This window comes from Chlamydotis macqueenii, chromosome 1, assembly GCF_036417535.1.
Source record: "Chlamydotis macqueenii isolate bChlMac1 chromosome 1, bChlMac1.mat, whole genome shotgun sequence".
Lineage (NCBI taxonomy): Eukaryota > Metazoa > Chordata > Aves > Otidiformes > Otididae > Chlamydotis > Chlamydotis macqueenii.
In genome coordinates this window covers 152509945-152525627 of record NC_141556.1, presented here as the reverse complement: position 1 = coordinate 152525627, position 15683 = coordinate 152509945, and the positions used below count along the sequence as shown (strand labels likewise).

The window sequence follows — 15683 nt, the reverse complement described above, 5'->3', positions numbered from 1 at the left end:
TCAAAGCAAAAATGACATGTCTTTTAAGTCTTTGTTAGCATTAGGGAAAAGCATGTGATGAAAGGACAAACACTTTCACCAGGGTCCCCAGATGCAACTCCCTTACACCTTTTCAAGTAAGCATGTTATCCAGTGTTTGGGTATTATCTGTGAACAAGTTCAGAGTAATCACGATGCAATTAACTGCCACTTGGGAACTTGATCACGCTGTTTGAGAGATAGTCAATACCTTTCTGCAGATTACACGATCAGAAAGTTAGTAATTGATAGATATGCATGATTCCAGAAGGTGGTAAACATGGAGAAGCTGTTTCAAAGCAGTTCACATCTGCAGATTTGCGTTCACTCATTTGATCATCTGCCTTATCCTCTCTCACTACTGTTGGCATTCAAAAATGAGACTAACAAAAGCAGCAGTGCTTACTGAAGAGGGTTTTCAGGGATACATTTTACTACCAGTCATATATTAATGTAATGACCAGGAACTTGTGTATGTTGAACTTTTTTTTTTTTTCAAAGTGGAGGAGTGCTGCTTAGAGAAATGAGTTAAGTACGTGTGCTCCATACCATTCCACAGCACGTTTGTAACCCACTTCACACCCCTCTTCCTTTCAGTCAGTTTTTGGTTTTTTAGCATATATGGAAAGTATGGATATTTTTTTTTCCCCTGTTTCTTAAGCTGTGGTGTTCTAGTTGAATAATGTTTTCTGCATTGGATAAATGATGATTTCTTTATGTTTGTTTCATGTTATATAGTGTAAATATGAGTTTGAAATACAGTTGTTGCACTTGAACTTTCCTTATCACACAGAATGTTTTGTTATCCAGATCCGAAGATTTTATTGACTTTCTATGCACCAAAGCTTTGACAGTTTACCACCATTAATTATTGTAGCATTTAAGTAATTAACTATTATTGTAATTAGGATCTCTTTTTTTAATGTCACCATGCATTTAAAAAAATCATTCAGTGTCTTCAGTGTTACAGGCCATAAGCTGTTGTGAACTGATCAGGAGTATTAATGCAACATGCTTTTTAAAAAAAAAAAAAGCAAATGTGGAAATGGTGGTATTCAGTCCAAAGGTTCCGTGTTTCTATTTTTGTGGAACTTTAGTCATGGTAATAGTACCTTATGTTTATGCAATTCTGTAAATTATATGTGTACAGTTACAAATACACTGGAAGGATGCAGAATCTGAATTAGAAGGTAGGTTCAAGCCATTGTCAGCCCCTCTTCACATGGCTTACGCAGTGTTTCCATAAATTAGTATTTGCCATAAACTGAAACCAACCAATATTTCTTGGGTGTTTTGCATAATCTTGCCAAAACACAGTAATGTATATATAGTGACGTAAAACATAGAAAAAATGAATATATATGGTGCACTTCATTTGTGAATGGGAGAAGCCATCTTTAGTAGGTGACTGCCTTTTGAAAATACAAAATGGATGTATATCTGAATGTTGCATTGTACTGTACAGTATGCATATTGTTTGTGGTTGCATATATCAAGTGTTTTGTTTTATATAAAAAGGACATCTGTTATGTACAGTTGAAATAAATTTTGCATTTGCTAGACTGTGACTTTAATATTTAATTATTACACAGAGGGAAAGGACAGCATAACTTGTAAGTTAACACTTAATTTCCTCTTCTCCCCATGCCTCCTTTCTCTCCCTCCCTTCTTCCTAGAGGAATCAAATGCTGAAGTGAAAGAGCTTTTTTGGCATAAGTGTGTAATCTTTGTTTAATGTAGTTGTCAACTATGGGAAACTCAATGTTATGTGAAGTATGTATCCCTCCGTATCCTCTTTTTAAAAAAATTACTATTCAGAGATGTTACCACCTATAGAATGTTCTTCTGTTGCATCCCTCTGCCCTTAATCTATCTTATTTTCTTCTTTTCATTTTTTTGAATTGGTTTATTTTCAGTAAAAGCACAGGCCAAACTATTGGAACACTCTAAAACCTACTTCTGCAGGTTCTATTACCAGAGAGAAATTTTATGAATATGATATTGGTTTCTATAACTGTACATATTTTAAAGATCTAATATTTCACATTTTTCTCTTTAAAACAAGAGTTATTTTTAGTGTTTCTACTTAAAAGATGCTCCTGTTTGACTGTGTTTAAAATGGTAACCTGATATACGTACTGACATATTTACATCAGAATAAACAAAGTAATTGCCTACTTCTGTTAAAAGGTCATACCATTTTTTTTTTTTTCTATTATTGTAGCAACTCTAGTTTTAGCCTTACAGCCCTCTGGTTGGAAGTTTTTGTATTGGTTAGTGAAATACAGGAGGTTTAGTGGGATAGCTCTTTCCGAATGTTGTCTTCAAAATATCCTGCTTCTTCAGGTGGTATATCTGTCTTTCAAACTCTCATTCTATTCTTATGTGGCTAACATATGTGGAGTTGCATGTGTTTCACTTCAATTATTTTCATTTTACTCATAAAAAGATTTTGCTGTAAACCGCATAGATCTGTCATCTAAGTCATGTGGGGTTTTTTCCTATTTATATATCACTATTAGTTAAAAAAAAACCCCAGAAAACAAAAAACCCACTTTGTGCCAAAACCTTTTTTAGTTATTCCTAAGAATTTGAGAAAAAAAAAAAAAGTGTATTTTATACAGTAAACAAGTTTGGCCCGATGTTTGGATTCTCATTTCTTGTTACCTGTAGAAGATATTAAAGGACTGCCCTTTGACTTTGGCAGATCTGTAACATGAAGGATTTTTTTTTTTTTTCAGTGCTTTAATCTCAGTGTACACAGAGTCTGAGAGCACCATTTTTAAGACTCATTGAAAAGGAGAAGGTTAATTTGCCAGGCCTGCTCATCCAATTTAACATCTTAAATATAACTAATGCAATGAAATCCTGAGTGTTTTAACTGACAAGTAATTTTTATTTTTTTTGTTCAGCATTTGCTTCTCCAGGAAATTTACACGTCTGTACACACTAGTGGCTAATGGTAGATCTAAGCAGTTATGTATGCACATATTTGTCTTTCAGTGGCAAGTCAGACTTCTGTCTTTGAAACTCAAGCAAGTAATTTCAAAGAGCTACTTGGCTTATGAAGAGATCCAAGTAAAGCTGGTGAAAAACAGAACTGTATATTTACAAGTACTGTTTGTAATCTTTGACCTTTATTGTGCCTTGTTCACCTTCTTACCTCAGTTAATCACAATAAAGGTATGGAAAAGAGAAGAAAACAGCAGTACTTAAAAACTGAATCATTGCTAATGGCCTCAAATTGTGCTCTGCATTTTTTTAAAATTAACCACTGTCACCCTGGGTGTAACTTTCATAGCTTAAATTGTCACTGGAAGGAGGCAAAGTTTGTAGAGTATTGGTGTGAAAGTACCTGGATTGAGCCTTTTCCTCCAAACAGCCAGCTGGAGAAAGGAACTCTGTTCTTGATGGACTGGGCAGAGCTGACTTTTAACTGAGGCGCTGAGGTTAGCTACTTAAAGTAGGTGATGTGAATATCCACCCCCATTTTACTGTAGGCTTCAATGGTTACTGGACAGCCAAGGTCTCTGGACATAGAGGGAGGCTTAATATCTGGTTAAAGTGAAAAGGTATCCAAATTTTGTCCCACTTCTTCTCTTCCTTCCCTTCCGCCTGATATCTTAAGGTCTGTGCAAAACTTCCTGGACTCTCTTCCACATATATCTTCTAAAAGATTCAGAATGAAGGACCGGACTGATTACCAGTACAGCTCCTTTTGAAGCTTGGCTTCTGTCACAAAGTAGCATGGTAGCATGTCAACCACTTTTTAAGATGTCACACTCCCTTTTGAGGAGAGTTGATAAAATGCTGGGGTTGTGCAGTTACGCTTGCAGACAGACATCACTGAGAACCTCTACGGCATTCAGTCTGCGCTCCAGTTTCTTCCCGTTTTGGTGCTGAGACCGTACTCTACGGCTAGGAGTGATGTTCTGCCGGTTTCAGATGGGTATAAAGCGAACTTCTGTTGTTAAGTCTTTCAGCCACATAAATATCCAAACAGCTTTCCTTTTATCCAGAGGTGCTCAGAACTGCTTGCTGATGTGGCTGATTGATTAGGCTGGAAAGGGGATCAGACACTGAAAATTAAACGCAGGGGCTGCTACCCACAGGCCTGCTCTTGTATGTCAGATGTTGCACTGTATTCCATAGTGGGTATTGCTAAGGTCTCTAATCTGAATGCCAGGTGAGCTATGTTATTATTTGCTTTACCCTGGAGGCTAAATTTGCTAAGCCTATAGTATAAGTATTGGGAAAAAAGCATTGTAATTCTTTATTTTCCACACCAGAGCTGGGAGATACTAATATTGAATAGATACCTTTATTTTTCTTGATGCAATTGAATTGATGGAAACTTAGTTGAATCTTGATCATAGTAGTCAGTTGTTCTGCCTTGAGTGTGCAGCAGACTTCTAAACAGTAGGATCATTCATCCCAAGACTCTGTATTTAGGAGTTCACCATGGAAAACTTATGGCAACTTACTCAGCCTTAACTTTTGTTTACTAATCTTGAAGTAATTGTCTGAGTTTGCCAAGCATCTTTTCTTCTCCCATACACCTTACTTCCCTAAACACCTTGAAAAAAAGGAAAAGAAAACAAAATTGTACTGTTTTGTAAAGCTGGGGGGGAGGGGTGGGTGGGATGGGAAGTGTTTCCATCTTTTTGTTGTTGTTTTTTAATAAAAAACTATACTATTGGTTATGTTGTCTCAAGGTGATTTAGGGCCAGAGTTGTTGGAGGTAAATTTAAACTTTATCTTTTGGCCTGTTTGATGTAGAACGAGACTGAGTAGTGTCTTTTACAAATATTCAGCATGAAACTTGCACGTTTAGGATTGAGGAATGGCAGATATGACAAACTGAAGTAATTTTTGATTCTTCTGCACTAGTTTATGAAAATCTGGAATACATCTCAAAGAGGTGCTTAGAATCTAAGTTGTAGCAACATCCTGGACTGTCCTTTTAGTACAACTCTGCATGAAATACCCACGGAGCTGTAACACAATCTGCTCTTCATGTCCTAAAGCTACAACCTGTAAACTTTTCTGGAGATAAATTATCACATGGAGAATAGGCATTGAGAATGTGTTGGAGGCACAAGGTGCAATTTGGGTAATACTGCCAAGTGCCAGACATAAGGTGACTCTGCCTGAACTCTATTCTAGACACATAACTGCCAGAAAAATGTGTCTTAAAAAAAAAAAAAAAGCTTCTGACATAAATGGTGTAGAAAAGCAGGGCAATGAAGTAGCTTGGTTTTGCCTTTAGAGCTTGACGCATCAGGTCTGATGTTGCCGTGCACATGCTCATTTGATGACAGTGTCCTTTGTTGTAGGATAGATGGACTGTGTGTTTGTACCTGTGGTACTTAGCAAGTGCTTGTGGGGTTTAGGAAAAAAAAAAAATCCACAGCAAACAAAAAAAAAACCCTGTCCAAAACTCACAAAAAGGAAAAAAAGAGGAAAAAGTAGGCTTTTTTTTTTTGCATAAGTACAAACTGTAAGGTCATCAAGTTCTGCGATACAAATGAAAAAGTTGCATGACCAAAGGTATCAGAGCAATGAAAGCAAGGGTGAAATTCGTGATGTCCTGAATTCCACAGCAGTTAATGTTTTGTGGCACAGGAAGGTCAGCGTTCACAGCGACAGCTTTACATGGTGTAAGTGTGTACATGTGCTGTGTGGTCTCTTGGTGTGTATAATGCTGGTGAACATTTTGTTTTTATTGAAACTGCATTCTCTGTCTCAGTGGTGGTGTTTCCTGTGCTATGCTGTACGTGCACCAGGATATGCTAGTGCAGACATTTGTTCTGTGTGCGTGTGTGTATAACTGTACAGCTGGGACATTTTTTGTTAAAAGCTGTCTACTCCATGCTGTTTCTGCTTTGCAAGGACCCACATTACTCTGACCAGGCAAAGATGATTGGATGCAGCTCTACACAGAGATAAGTGTAATGTGCTGCTCCATTTGGCTGAAGGGAGTCACGGGTGAGAAACACATGGCAGATCTCTCCCTTTGGTCAGTGTCTCCCTCGGCGTTTGCTGGGCTGAGGTGCTCTGCATTGGTACAGACACTCAAAATGTAATGGTTTAGTAATGGCTGGTGCCAACTATAATTCCTAAAATAACATTTAGCTCGGCATTCTGTGTTACCTCCTGGGCTAATAAAGCAGAGCAGTAACTAATTCACTGAAATAAACACAAATAAGACAACTTCTTACAATTAGAGATTGACAGCGCAAACAGGGAAATGTCCTTGAGCTCCATGCAGTTTGGATGTGCTTGTTTTATAGGTGGAGAATAAATGGGAGTGGATGGGTGAAGATGAAGAACTTACAGCTTTCAAGGATGAGATTCTGTTATCAAATATGCAGTTATCTTCAGTCCATCAAAATGTGACCATCACGTACTTCTACGTTAGGTCTTTCCTGTCAGCTTAAGGAAACTATTTTCTACGTTAAAGGACATCTGTCGTTGTTTGCTACAATAGTTTAAATAGCCTAATACATACTGCTTTAGTACAGTCCCTAAAAAGCTGCTTGTTCAGAACTCAAGACTCCAGCCATTACGGATGTTAGTATTTTTCAATTAGCTTGATTTAGTTAATTTTTTTCTATGTTTAGATTATGTATTTTTATAATGAACTGTAAAAGAAAACACTGTTACCACAAAGTAGCTGTTCAGCAAGAGCTAACTAATTTCTCCTGACAGGCGTGCACCTTGTAGTACCTAGTTATCAGTTCAAACTATACTGGATAAGATGTTCCTGGTTAATGAAAATTCATTACAGTGAATTGGTAGGCAAGTGTACTTTATTTGTTAAAATAAAGTACATATCTTGGTCAAAATATGCAAGAACTTTAATGCCTTAGCTGCTGTTGATTTCTGAACAGATGCTTAGACAGCAATTTATTTACAGACCTTGTTTTTAAAAAAAAGTTTGTAATTTGTTGCAGCCTAATTAATAATGTTTCTGGAATGCATACTTTATGTATAAATGGATGCACTTGTCTGAGCTGTAGATTTTTATATTCAGAGCTGCTTTTTTTAGAATCTGTATGTATTATCTTGATGACTTGTAATGTTTGTGGAAAATGCTTTGAAGATGTTGGAATGTTTTGAATTTTTATTGTCAAACCATTAAGCGCTTTTAAAAATATTTATTAAATACAAAGTTTGTATTTCATTTGGTAGGAATTTATTACAGGACTAAAAGGCTATCTGTAAGTGTATGTGTACGTATGTGTGTGCGCACACATGCATGCATACAGTTATGTTGTTTATAGTATTCCAGGGGAAAGGGTCTTAACTTTTTTTCTTCCATTGCTGTATCATTTGATACCACTATTCTGCTCCTTACTGATAGAGTAATTGGTTAGAGTGGAATTACTTCTTGGATTTGTATCAGTGTGAGATCAGAATCTGTCCTTGAGGCTTAAATCATTGTTACTTAAACACATCTGTCTCTTTCTGAGTCAGCTATGGTGAATTTGTATAGCTCTTACTGATAGTTGAGCGGTGCACAGTTCTTTGAATGGTGTAGCCTCCCCATCGATGACACAGGAGTTAATGTCAACGGCAGGGTAGGATTGTCAGACAATTTTTTGTTGTTATAAGGCTGTGGTTTCAAATGTAAAAAAAAAAGTCAGTAATTTGTATGTGTGGAGGGAAGGGGGAAATGGAAAGTGATACACCTTGGTTGTGCAGGTGTATCATACAAGGAATTAATTAATAATCTTAAAAATGCCCCAGCAGTATTTGGGAGTTGCTCATTTTGTAATTTATTTTTACAACAGGTTCCCGTAAAGAATCAGCTCCTCAAGTCCTGCTTCCAGAAGAAGAAAAAATTATTGTAGAAGAAACTAAAAGTAATGGTCAGACAGTTATAGAAGAGAAGTAAGAGAACATTTAATGGATGATGGATTAAACCAGTAAACTTTGCACTCTTCTTCCTCCTCCCATGTCCCATTTTAGTAGTGTGTGTGTGGTGTATTTGTGGACCTCCAAACAGAACTGTTTGGAGTATGCTGCCAGTCCTTTGAATGCAGTTGGCCTTCCTTTAAATCTTTGTAGTCTGGTTTCTTTGTATATGCTATGCAGCTTATTCCTTCTGTGCCAAGAAGTTATATGTTTCACTTGTAAATAATTTTTCCAAGTGCTGTAGGATTTCAGTATTAAATTGGTGTCATCTTTCTAGTTAGTGTGTGGTGTCATTCTGTTTTTTGGGTAAGGTGTATGTTGGAAGTGAAATACAGTTCTGTTACAAAAAGCTGTAATATACAAACCAGTGTAGGTCTGTGTGTGCTTGAGACGTGTATCCTGTCACACAACCTGGTAACAGGTCCTCGCCTCACTGAATAGAAATAAAAATAAAAGTCAGTTGGGGTTTTTTTTTGGGGGGGGGGTTTGTTTTGTTTTTTAACACAAGCTTGAAATTAGCTGTTAGCTGTGTGGTTTAGGTTTTTGAAAATGCCTTTCATTTAACAGTTTTGTCTAATAATAGATTTAGACATGTATTTCTGAAAACCATTTTAACAGATAATCTTCTTTTTTCGTTTTAGAAGCCTTGTTGACACAGTATATGCATTAAAGGATGAAGTACAGGAGTTAAGACAGGTTGGTAACTTGATACATTTATAGCAACATGGAGAATGCAAAGATGGAAGGCTTATTATAAAATTAAATACAGCTTGTAAGTTGATTCACTAACAGGAATGAACTTGAATTTTCAAAGTTAAATGTACCAGTTTGACAAATATCACCGTCTTTTGTGGTTGTCAACAGTCCTTGGAGCACCAGCCTTTGAGAACAACGTTACATATCCTCTCTCTGAGGTCACTTTACTAAGCTGTGTTTCATTTAGTTTTGGATATTACAACTTGTGAAATGTTGAAAGTTTTAAGCAAATTCAGTTCTGCTGTGTCACCAGCAAAATAAGCTTATAGAGACTGTGAAATAGTATTTCTTCTAGAATGTATAATCTTAGTAGTATGAATGTCTGGATCTATTTAGGCCTTTATTGACGGTCTTTCGGTAACCTGAACACCTCTTAACGACTCAGTTCTTAAAACCTCTCATTTCCAGAGATGAGAGTCCTTTTCAGTGTCTATCCTGTGGTGTTTTTTTAACGAGGGCTTCAGGTTAACTTTGTCACATGGGGGAACTGTACAAAATCTCACCTGAGTTGCTGTTATGGAAGTTGTAACTGATGTTTTAAGCTTGTATTAAATATCCAAAATGAGGTGTTTAAATATATATTTTTTCTTGTCGGGACACAGCCTATTTAAACCATGTTAATGCTGCTGCACGTAGTCATTGCTTAATGTGTAGGCAAAAAATTGAATTGCCCTCATTCTCCAGAATGTGAATTTGATAATGGACCTTAGCAGTTCTGATTCAGGAAGTTGGATAAAATCTCCTGTGTTAATGTAAAATGGATTTGTGTTAAAATTACTTCAGATTTTGGGCTATAAATGTGAAGCTGAATTCTTTGCCTTTCTGTAAGCTTGCCCAGTATTTCTAAGGATGTCGTGCATGTTCCTTGAAATAGACGAGTTTATCTTAAATACTTAAATCCTGCTCTTTTCAGTGTATAAAGCATGTATCCCAAGTTTTGATGCAGTTTGACAGTCTTTTAAAAAAATACAATTCATGCAATGCAGGCAGCGATAATAACTCACTAATATTCCTGTGGCCTGGCTGCTTTTATACAAAGGATAAAACATGTTGCCTCACTGACGCTGTGCAGATCTCTGTGTGACTCTAAACAGTCACCTTCTCCTGAACTTCCAAGAAGCGCTCTCTTTTCTGGTGCCTTTCCAAATAGATGGTCTTTTCAGCATCTCCCATCTTCCAAAGCCAAGACCTATAAAAGCCTGAGTTCATTTTCCTGTATGTCAGGAATCTCAGCTTAGAAGCATTTATTGGTCTGTTGCTGTGATGTTGCCAACTGGGAAAGTGGCAGAAATAATCTCTGAGCTGGGAAGATCCCAAGTGTCCAAGGGCTTTATGGATAAAGGCACTCTGGGAGTTACATGGTGCACTGGTTGGTGCAGGCACCAGACTGCCCGTTGGTGAGAGTTGCCACATAAAGAGGGATCACTCCTGTGGCAGCTTCCATAGGTTATGCATAGCTGTTGCTTCATAGGCACTACACTTCAGTAGTAGAGTCCTGAATTGGTGCTAAAATAAGGGCACGAAAAAGAAAATAAACTATATCTGTATCTACAAGAAAAGAAGGAAAATTTTGAGTTTCTCAACAGACTTGAGGAGAGAATGGAGTTAAGGAGGCGGCAGCTGTTGATCCCATCCTGTTTCTAGAAATGTCTGTAAATGACAGCTGATGGGGTCCAGTGGGACTCCTGGATTGCGGACCTGTGTTTGTTAAACACCTGTAGATTTGTTGTCTTGGGACCTTAATATAATGTTGTCTTATCTTCTGGTTGCTTCCCCACTGTGGCCAGCATCACCTTGGCCTGTAAAGAATTAGACAATGTAAGCATTACTGCAGTTTGGTCAGCGCCATCCTTACGGTCCTGTTGTTCATGGTATGTCAGTATGGCCTGATGGCACTAAGTGTTGAGAACTGACTCACTCATTAATATATGTGCAGAGTGGTGGTGTTCCTTGAAATTCAGATTCCTCTTAAACTGTTGGTAGTTGTCTGTCTGGTTTAAAATTTAGTCGCAAAACACTTTCCAGAGAACACGGTGGTTTTCAAGATCCTCCTTTCAACTATTGACTTTCCTAATGAAGCAAGATAATTTGCATTAAGTTTTTAAGAAGCTTTTCTGAGAGTGTGAAACTAGTTATAATCACAGGAGGTTCTTAGAAGGGGGTATTTATTCTACTTTTTGCTCTATTTCCCTTCTCCATTAACAACAAATACATTCTACTGTTCATTGATCAGATTTGAGCAGAAGAATTCAAGGTTATAGGCCATCTCTTACCAGCACTTGCATTGTAAAGGACCTCTAAGTAGAAATAGGAAATAGCTCAGTTTCCATTTGGTGGGTTTTGTTGCATTATGTGAAGTAACTGTGTGGGACTTGAGATTTTAATAGAAGGCTTCGCTTTTGAACAGCTAATAGCAGGCTTACTGAGAAGAGCCTTCAGAATTTGTAATTGATGGTGTAGGTGAGGTCAGAAAAAGATCTGTTTAAAAAAAAACAAAGAAAAACCAACCCAAACACTAATATTTCTCTCTATTAAACAGGATAACAAAAAGATGAAGAAATCATTAGAAGAAGAACAAAGAGCTCGCAAAGACTTGGAGAAGCTTGTTAGAAAAGTTCTAAAGAACATGAATGATCCTTCTTGGGATGAAACCAACTTATAACTAATTTTTTCTTTTTTTTTTTTTTTTTTTTTTTTTTCTTCCCCTTTTTTCTTTCTATTGAAAGACCAGTTGTAAAACTGAGCTGGGAAGCCTTCTGACATTAGTCAGTGTTGCATCAAGAGCACTACAAAACAGGATTTAACTGGATCTAGTGATTTCTTGCTCTGAACATACAGAAAAGCCATTTACTGAAGCAATCTGCATTTTAAGTGTGGAGACAGTGGATCCTGAACTCTACTAAACTTAATTTGTTTGCATCTAAATTACCTCATTTTGCAGAGAGTGCAGCACCTGACTAAAAGTCCATGTTTTTCAGTGGCTTTTTAATTAAATATATATTTTTCTTGTAAATATCTGTAATTTTGAATGCATATGTGATTGATGTATCAGGGCTGATGTTTTTTTTTTACTTGTTATTGTAACGGTCACAAATGTTAGAAATGACGGCAGTACTGTCTTACCTAAGGAAGGTCAGAGTTCTTTGTGGATAATTATAGATTTATTCCAAAATACCTGCTCATCACACATGCAAATTTAAAAACCTATTTTTCCTATTGACCACTGTATTTAAATCCTTTACTGTTATTTATGTCTGTGCATACATTTTTAAACAGTTTACAATTCTTTTAAGAACAGTATTAAAATACAGAAAACTGTTTATTGACAATAGAAACAACTTGGAACAGAACTAATGCCCATGATTTATGCCCATATACACTCATTTGGCAGACTAATCTCTTGTGCTTTGGCCACGAAAAGACTGATGTACTTGCCTGCTTTTTATGACTGTGATTTTAGGTGTTTATGTACTACATTTTCTATTGCTGTGCTTAAACATACAGCTGGCTGATAATTTAATAGATCGTGCAGTTCGTTAAAGCAAAAAAATCAATCTAATCCAGAATTTTGTGAATAAATTGTTGCTATTTATATTTTATGGTCACAACAATTAAATTTTAGCTAACCTTTGTGCTTAAGACACGTGGGCTAGGCCAAACTTCATTCAGAGCTTTGCTTTTGAACCACTATGTAAGACTCTCTTCGGAATTCCCAGACTGTGGAAGCAGAGTCTTTCCTTTCCCACCCTATTTTCTTAGTGTGTTGCTGATTTGTGTCCTACTAGGATTTAAATGGAAACAAATCTGGAAGTAAGATTTTTTTGAATCATACTGTAATTCATAATTTGCACTGCTGACGATTTGAAAACATTTATTCCCTATTCGTTACTAAATGAACACTTATTCCCTAGTCTGATAGGTGCAATTACTGCAGTCCTTTCCTGTATTTAAAATAGGAGATGCTACATCACTGCAAATGGTGAGCTTCAGTCGGAGCACTTAAAATACTAATCCCATTAAAGCTCATTTGTAAGTGTTTCATTGATTTCAGCAAACTTTGGATCAAGCTCCAGGCAGTGCAATTTTTGAGGGGTTTTTCTTCAGTTGACAGTCGGAAGTGCAGGTATAGCACAGACTCGAGTCGCACCTTTTGTCATCCTGATTTTCCAGTGCCCTTTAACTCCTGTTAAATTTAATGCTCAGTCTTGAGCAAATATTTATATGAACTTTAGTGAGTTGGAGCCAGGATGATTAGGGTGGTAGGTATTGTCATGCACACTTTGAATCTAATGAAAAATCCTTTTTAAAGCTATTCACTTTTCTCAGCCCAGAATAGCCTTTTTAAATAGGAAAGAATGTCAATGATTACATATTGAGGAACAATTCTGTGGGAATGGATACTTAAGAATCTGAATAGATAATTAGTTGTCAGATTTAAAAAGCTGAATATATCTGCAGATATTTTAATTTGTATTCCTACAATTTAAAAATGTCTTCCTTTCATTCTAAAGGAGCAGACTGGATAAGAAAACTAAAAATGTCTACAGTATCAGTTACATATATTCAGTGAACTTTAAATTTATGATAATTCTTGATACCCAGATCCTTTCCTGTTGTTTGCAGTTGCACAAAAACGTGGACTGACATTTATGATTATTTTCATACTTAGAAAATACTCTTGCTAAAAGCTAAGTACTACTAAACCCTGCAAATTCATAGCATCGTGGCTAAATTTAAATTTGGGAATTAGAATTTTGCTAACATTTTTAGTTTCTGACATTCAGGCTATTTTCAGAGTGAATTTTAGTTTTCAGTTGAGTATATGTGAAAGAACATTCCAGAGGAAGAAGTATAAAAGGAAAACACGGATCTTAGCAGTATTTAGCAAATTTTAACTCAGGAACAACTTCCAACATAACAGTTTCTTTTACATTATATGGTAAAGAGTGATGTTGCTGTGTAAATTTGCTGACTCTTAGTACCCGTGGTTGTCATAATTTCTGACAGTACCCCTATACTGACATCTGATGAACATGCCTTAAACACTGGGATTAAGCAGTTGTTAAATATGACCAGGATTTAGGGACTGGTTTTATTCAAGGTGAATTGGCATGACTAATTTTTACAAAAACAAAAAGGAAAAAAAAAAAAACCCACACAATATTGTAGGTAGCTTTTGTCTCTAGTGCAGAGAGCGAGCTTCAGGCTTTTGGGAACTGAGGAATATCTGAATTTTTTTCTTGACAATTTGTTATACTGTATATAGATTGTAAATTTCACCATGGACCTTTTTGAATTGTTGGAAACTTATATATAAGCATGGATAAATGGGGCACTGTTTATTTAACCTATTAAAAGGTTATTTCTTTGCTCTCATCATTTAGGGATGAGGAGATGAAGCCATTTCTTATCCTATAGATGTGAAGCACTTTCAGTTCTGAACTGTCCAAAATGTAGCATAACATTTCTCTGTACTTACTGATGTGTGCGTGTTTGTCTCACCATGTCATGACTTCTTAAAGATTAAATGACTGACCGCCTTTGTATAAACCTTCTTGGTGCCAACCATTTAGGGAATTTAGAGTGTCTGTTTACGGTATCTGTGGAGAACTCAAGTTTAGTTTAGACATCACAATAATATCCTGGTATCGACTACTAAAGTGTTTATGCTACATTGGTGTAATTAAACCATGATTTTTTTCCCCTACCCTCTGAAGTGTTACATTTCATCTAATAGGTGGGCTCTGAGATAATAAAGGAAAATGCCTTTTTTTTTTTTTTTCTTTTCATATAAATAACTTCTTCTCTTTAATAGTTGGTATACTGTATTGAAAGGGCCTTTTCATGGCCTTTTATAACATCAAATTGAGGCCTGGAAAACAAAACAAAGCAAGAGTTCTTGCTTTAAGGAGGATCTTAACTGTCCTGTACTGAGCAGTTTTCACTTTGGCAACTTGACCTACTAGGGTAGTGTAAGAGATGCAGGAGATCAAAGAGAGAAGATAATGAAAGGGAAGAAAGCAAGAAACACTAGAAAATCAAATAGCTGTATAAATAAATACTTGTCTACATGCATGATTTATCTGCATAGACCTGAAATTTGTGATGTGTATATCATAGAGACTTTACTTGGCTGGTGCCACATGAAATAGCGGGGGTGATTTTTATGGTAGGAACATCATTGGTATTGCTGTTTGCAGGGTGGTGGGATGGGTAATGGAAAGTGTAGGGATTTCTTTGTTTGAAAAGACGGCTTCAGCCTTCGGACAAGGCATTTGAAGAGATTAATAACTGAGCTTAGATGTATGAAGTAATACATACCTTTTTTTTGGCTTGGGAGTTACACTTAAGAACAGAGAACACTTCATAAGAAGTGATCAGAAGAAATCTTCTGGTTTCCAAATTTTCTCTTCTTTCCTCATTGTAGAGACAGATGTTTTCCCCACAATTTGGAATCCTTATTTATTTTGCAAATTGAGATATGTTTTGGGGATTCTTTCAGGCTGTGTTTTATTGTGGGGGGTTGACCTTGGCTGGCTACCAGACACCCACTCAGCTGCTCTCTTACTCCTCAGCAGGCAGAGGGGAGAGACTAAGATGGAAAAGCTCGTGGGTTGAACTGAAGATAGGGAGATGATCTGTCAGTTACTGTTACAGGCAAAACAGACAATTTGAGGAAAATTTAATTTCTTGCCAATTAAAAATAGAGTTGCAGGGTGCGGACCAAAGGTAAAAACTAAACCACCTCTCCCCACCTCCTTCTCTAGGCTTAACTTCACTTCTTCCTTCCTCATGTCCCTACCTTCCCACTCTGCTCTGAGTGGCACAGGGGGATGGGGAATAGGGGGTTGCAGTCTGCCCATAACATTTCCTCGCTGCTGCTCCTTCCTGCTCACGCTTTTTCCTGTTCCGGTATGGATCCTCTCCTTGGGCTGCAGTCCAGAATAAACCTGCTTCAGCGTGGATCCCCCATGGGCTCCGGTTCCTGC

At 36.9% G+C, this 15683-nt stretch overlaps 1 protein-coding gene across 3 annotated transcripts in view; it reads left to right on the top strand.

Moving 5' to 3' along the window:
• The window catches only part of ARHGEF7 (Rho guanine nucleotide exchange factor 7), a 121246-nt gene extending 106847 nt beyond the window's left edge, over positions 1 to 14399 (top strand). For all 3 annotated transcript variants that reach the window (XM_086770463.1, XM_086770457.1, XM_086770472.1), the window contains 3 exons: positions 7815 to 7914; positions 8580 to 8634; positions 11234 to 14399. In XM_086770463.1, the coding sequence (XP_086626589.1) occupies positions 7815 to 7914; positions 8580 to 8634; positions 11234 to 11356 (278 nt within the window). In that variant the 3' untranslated portion in view covers positions 11357 to 14399. The remainder of the gene's footprint in view (positions 1 to 7814; positions 7915 to 8579; positions 8635 to 11233) is intronic.
• The last annotated feature ends 1284 nt before the right edge of the window (positions 14400 to 15683 follow it).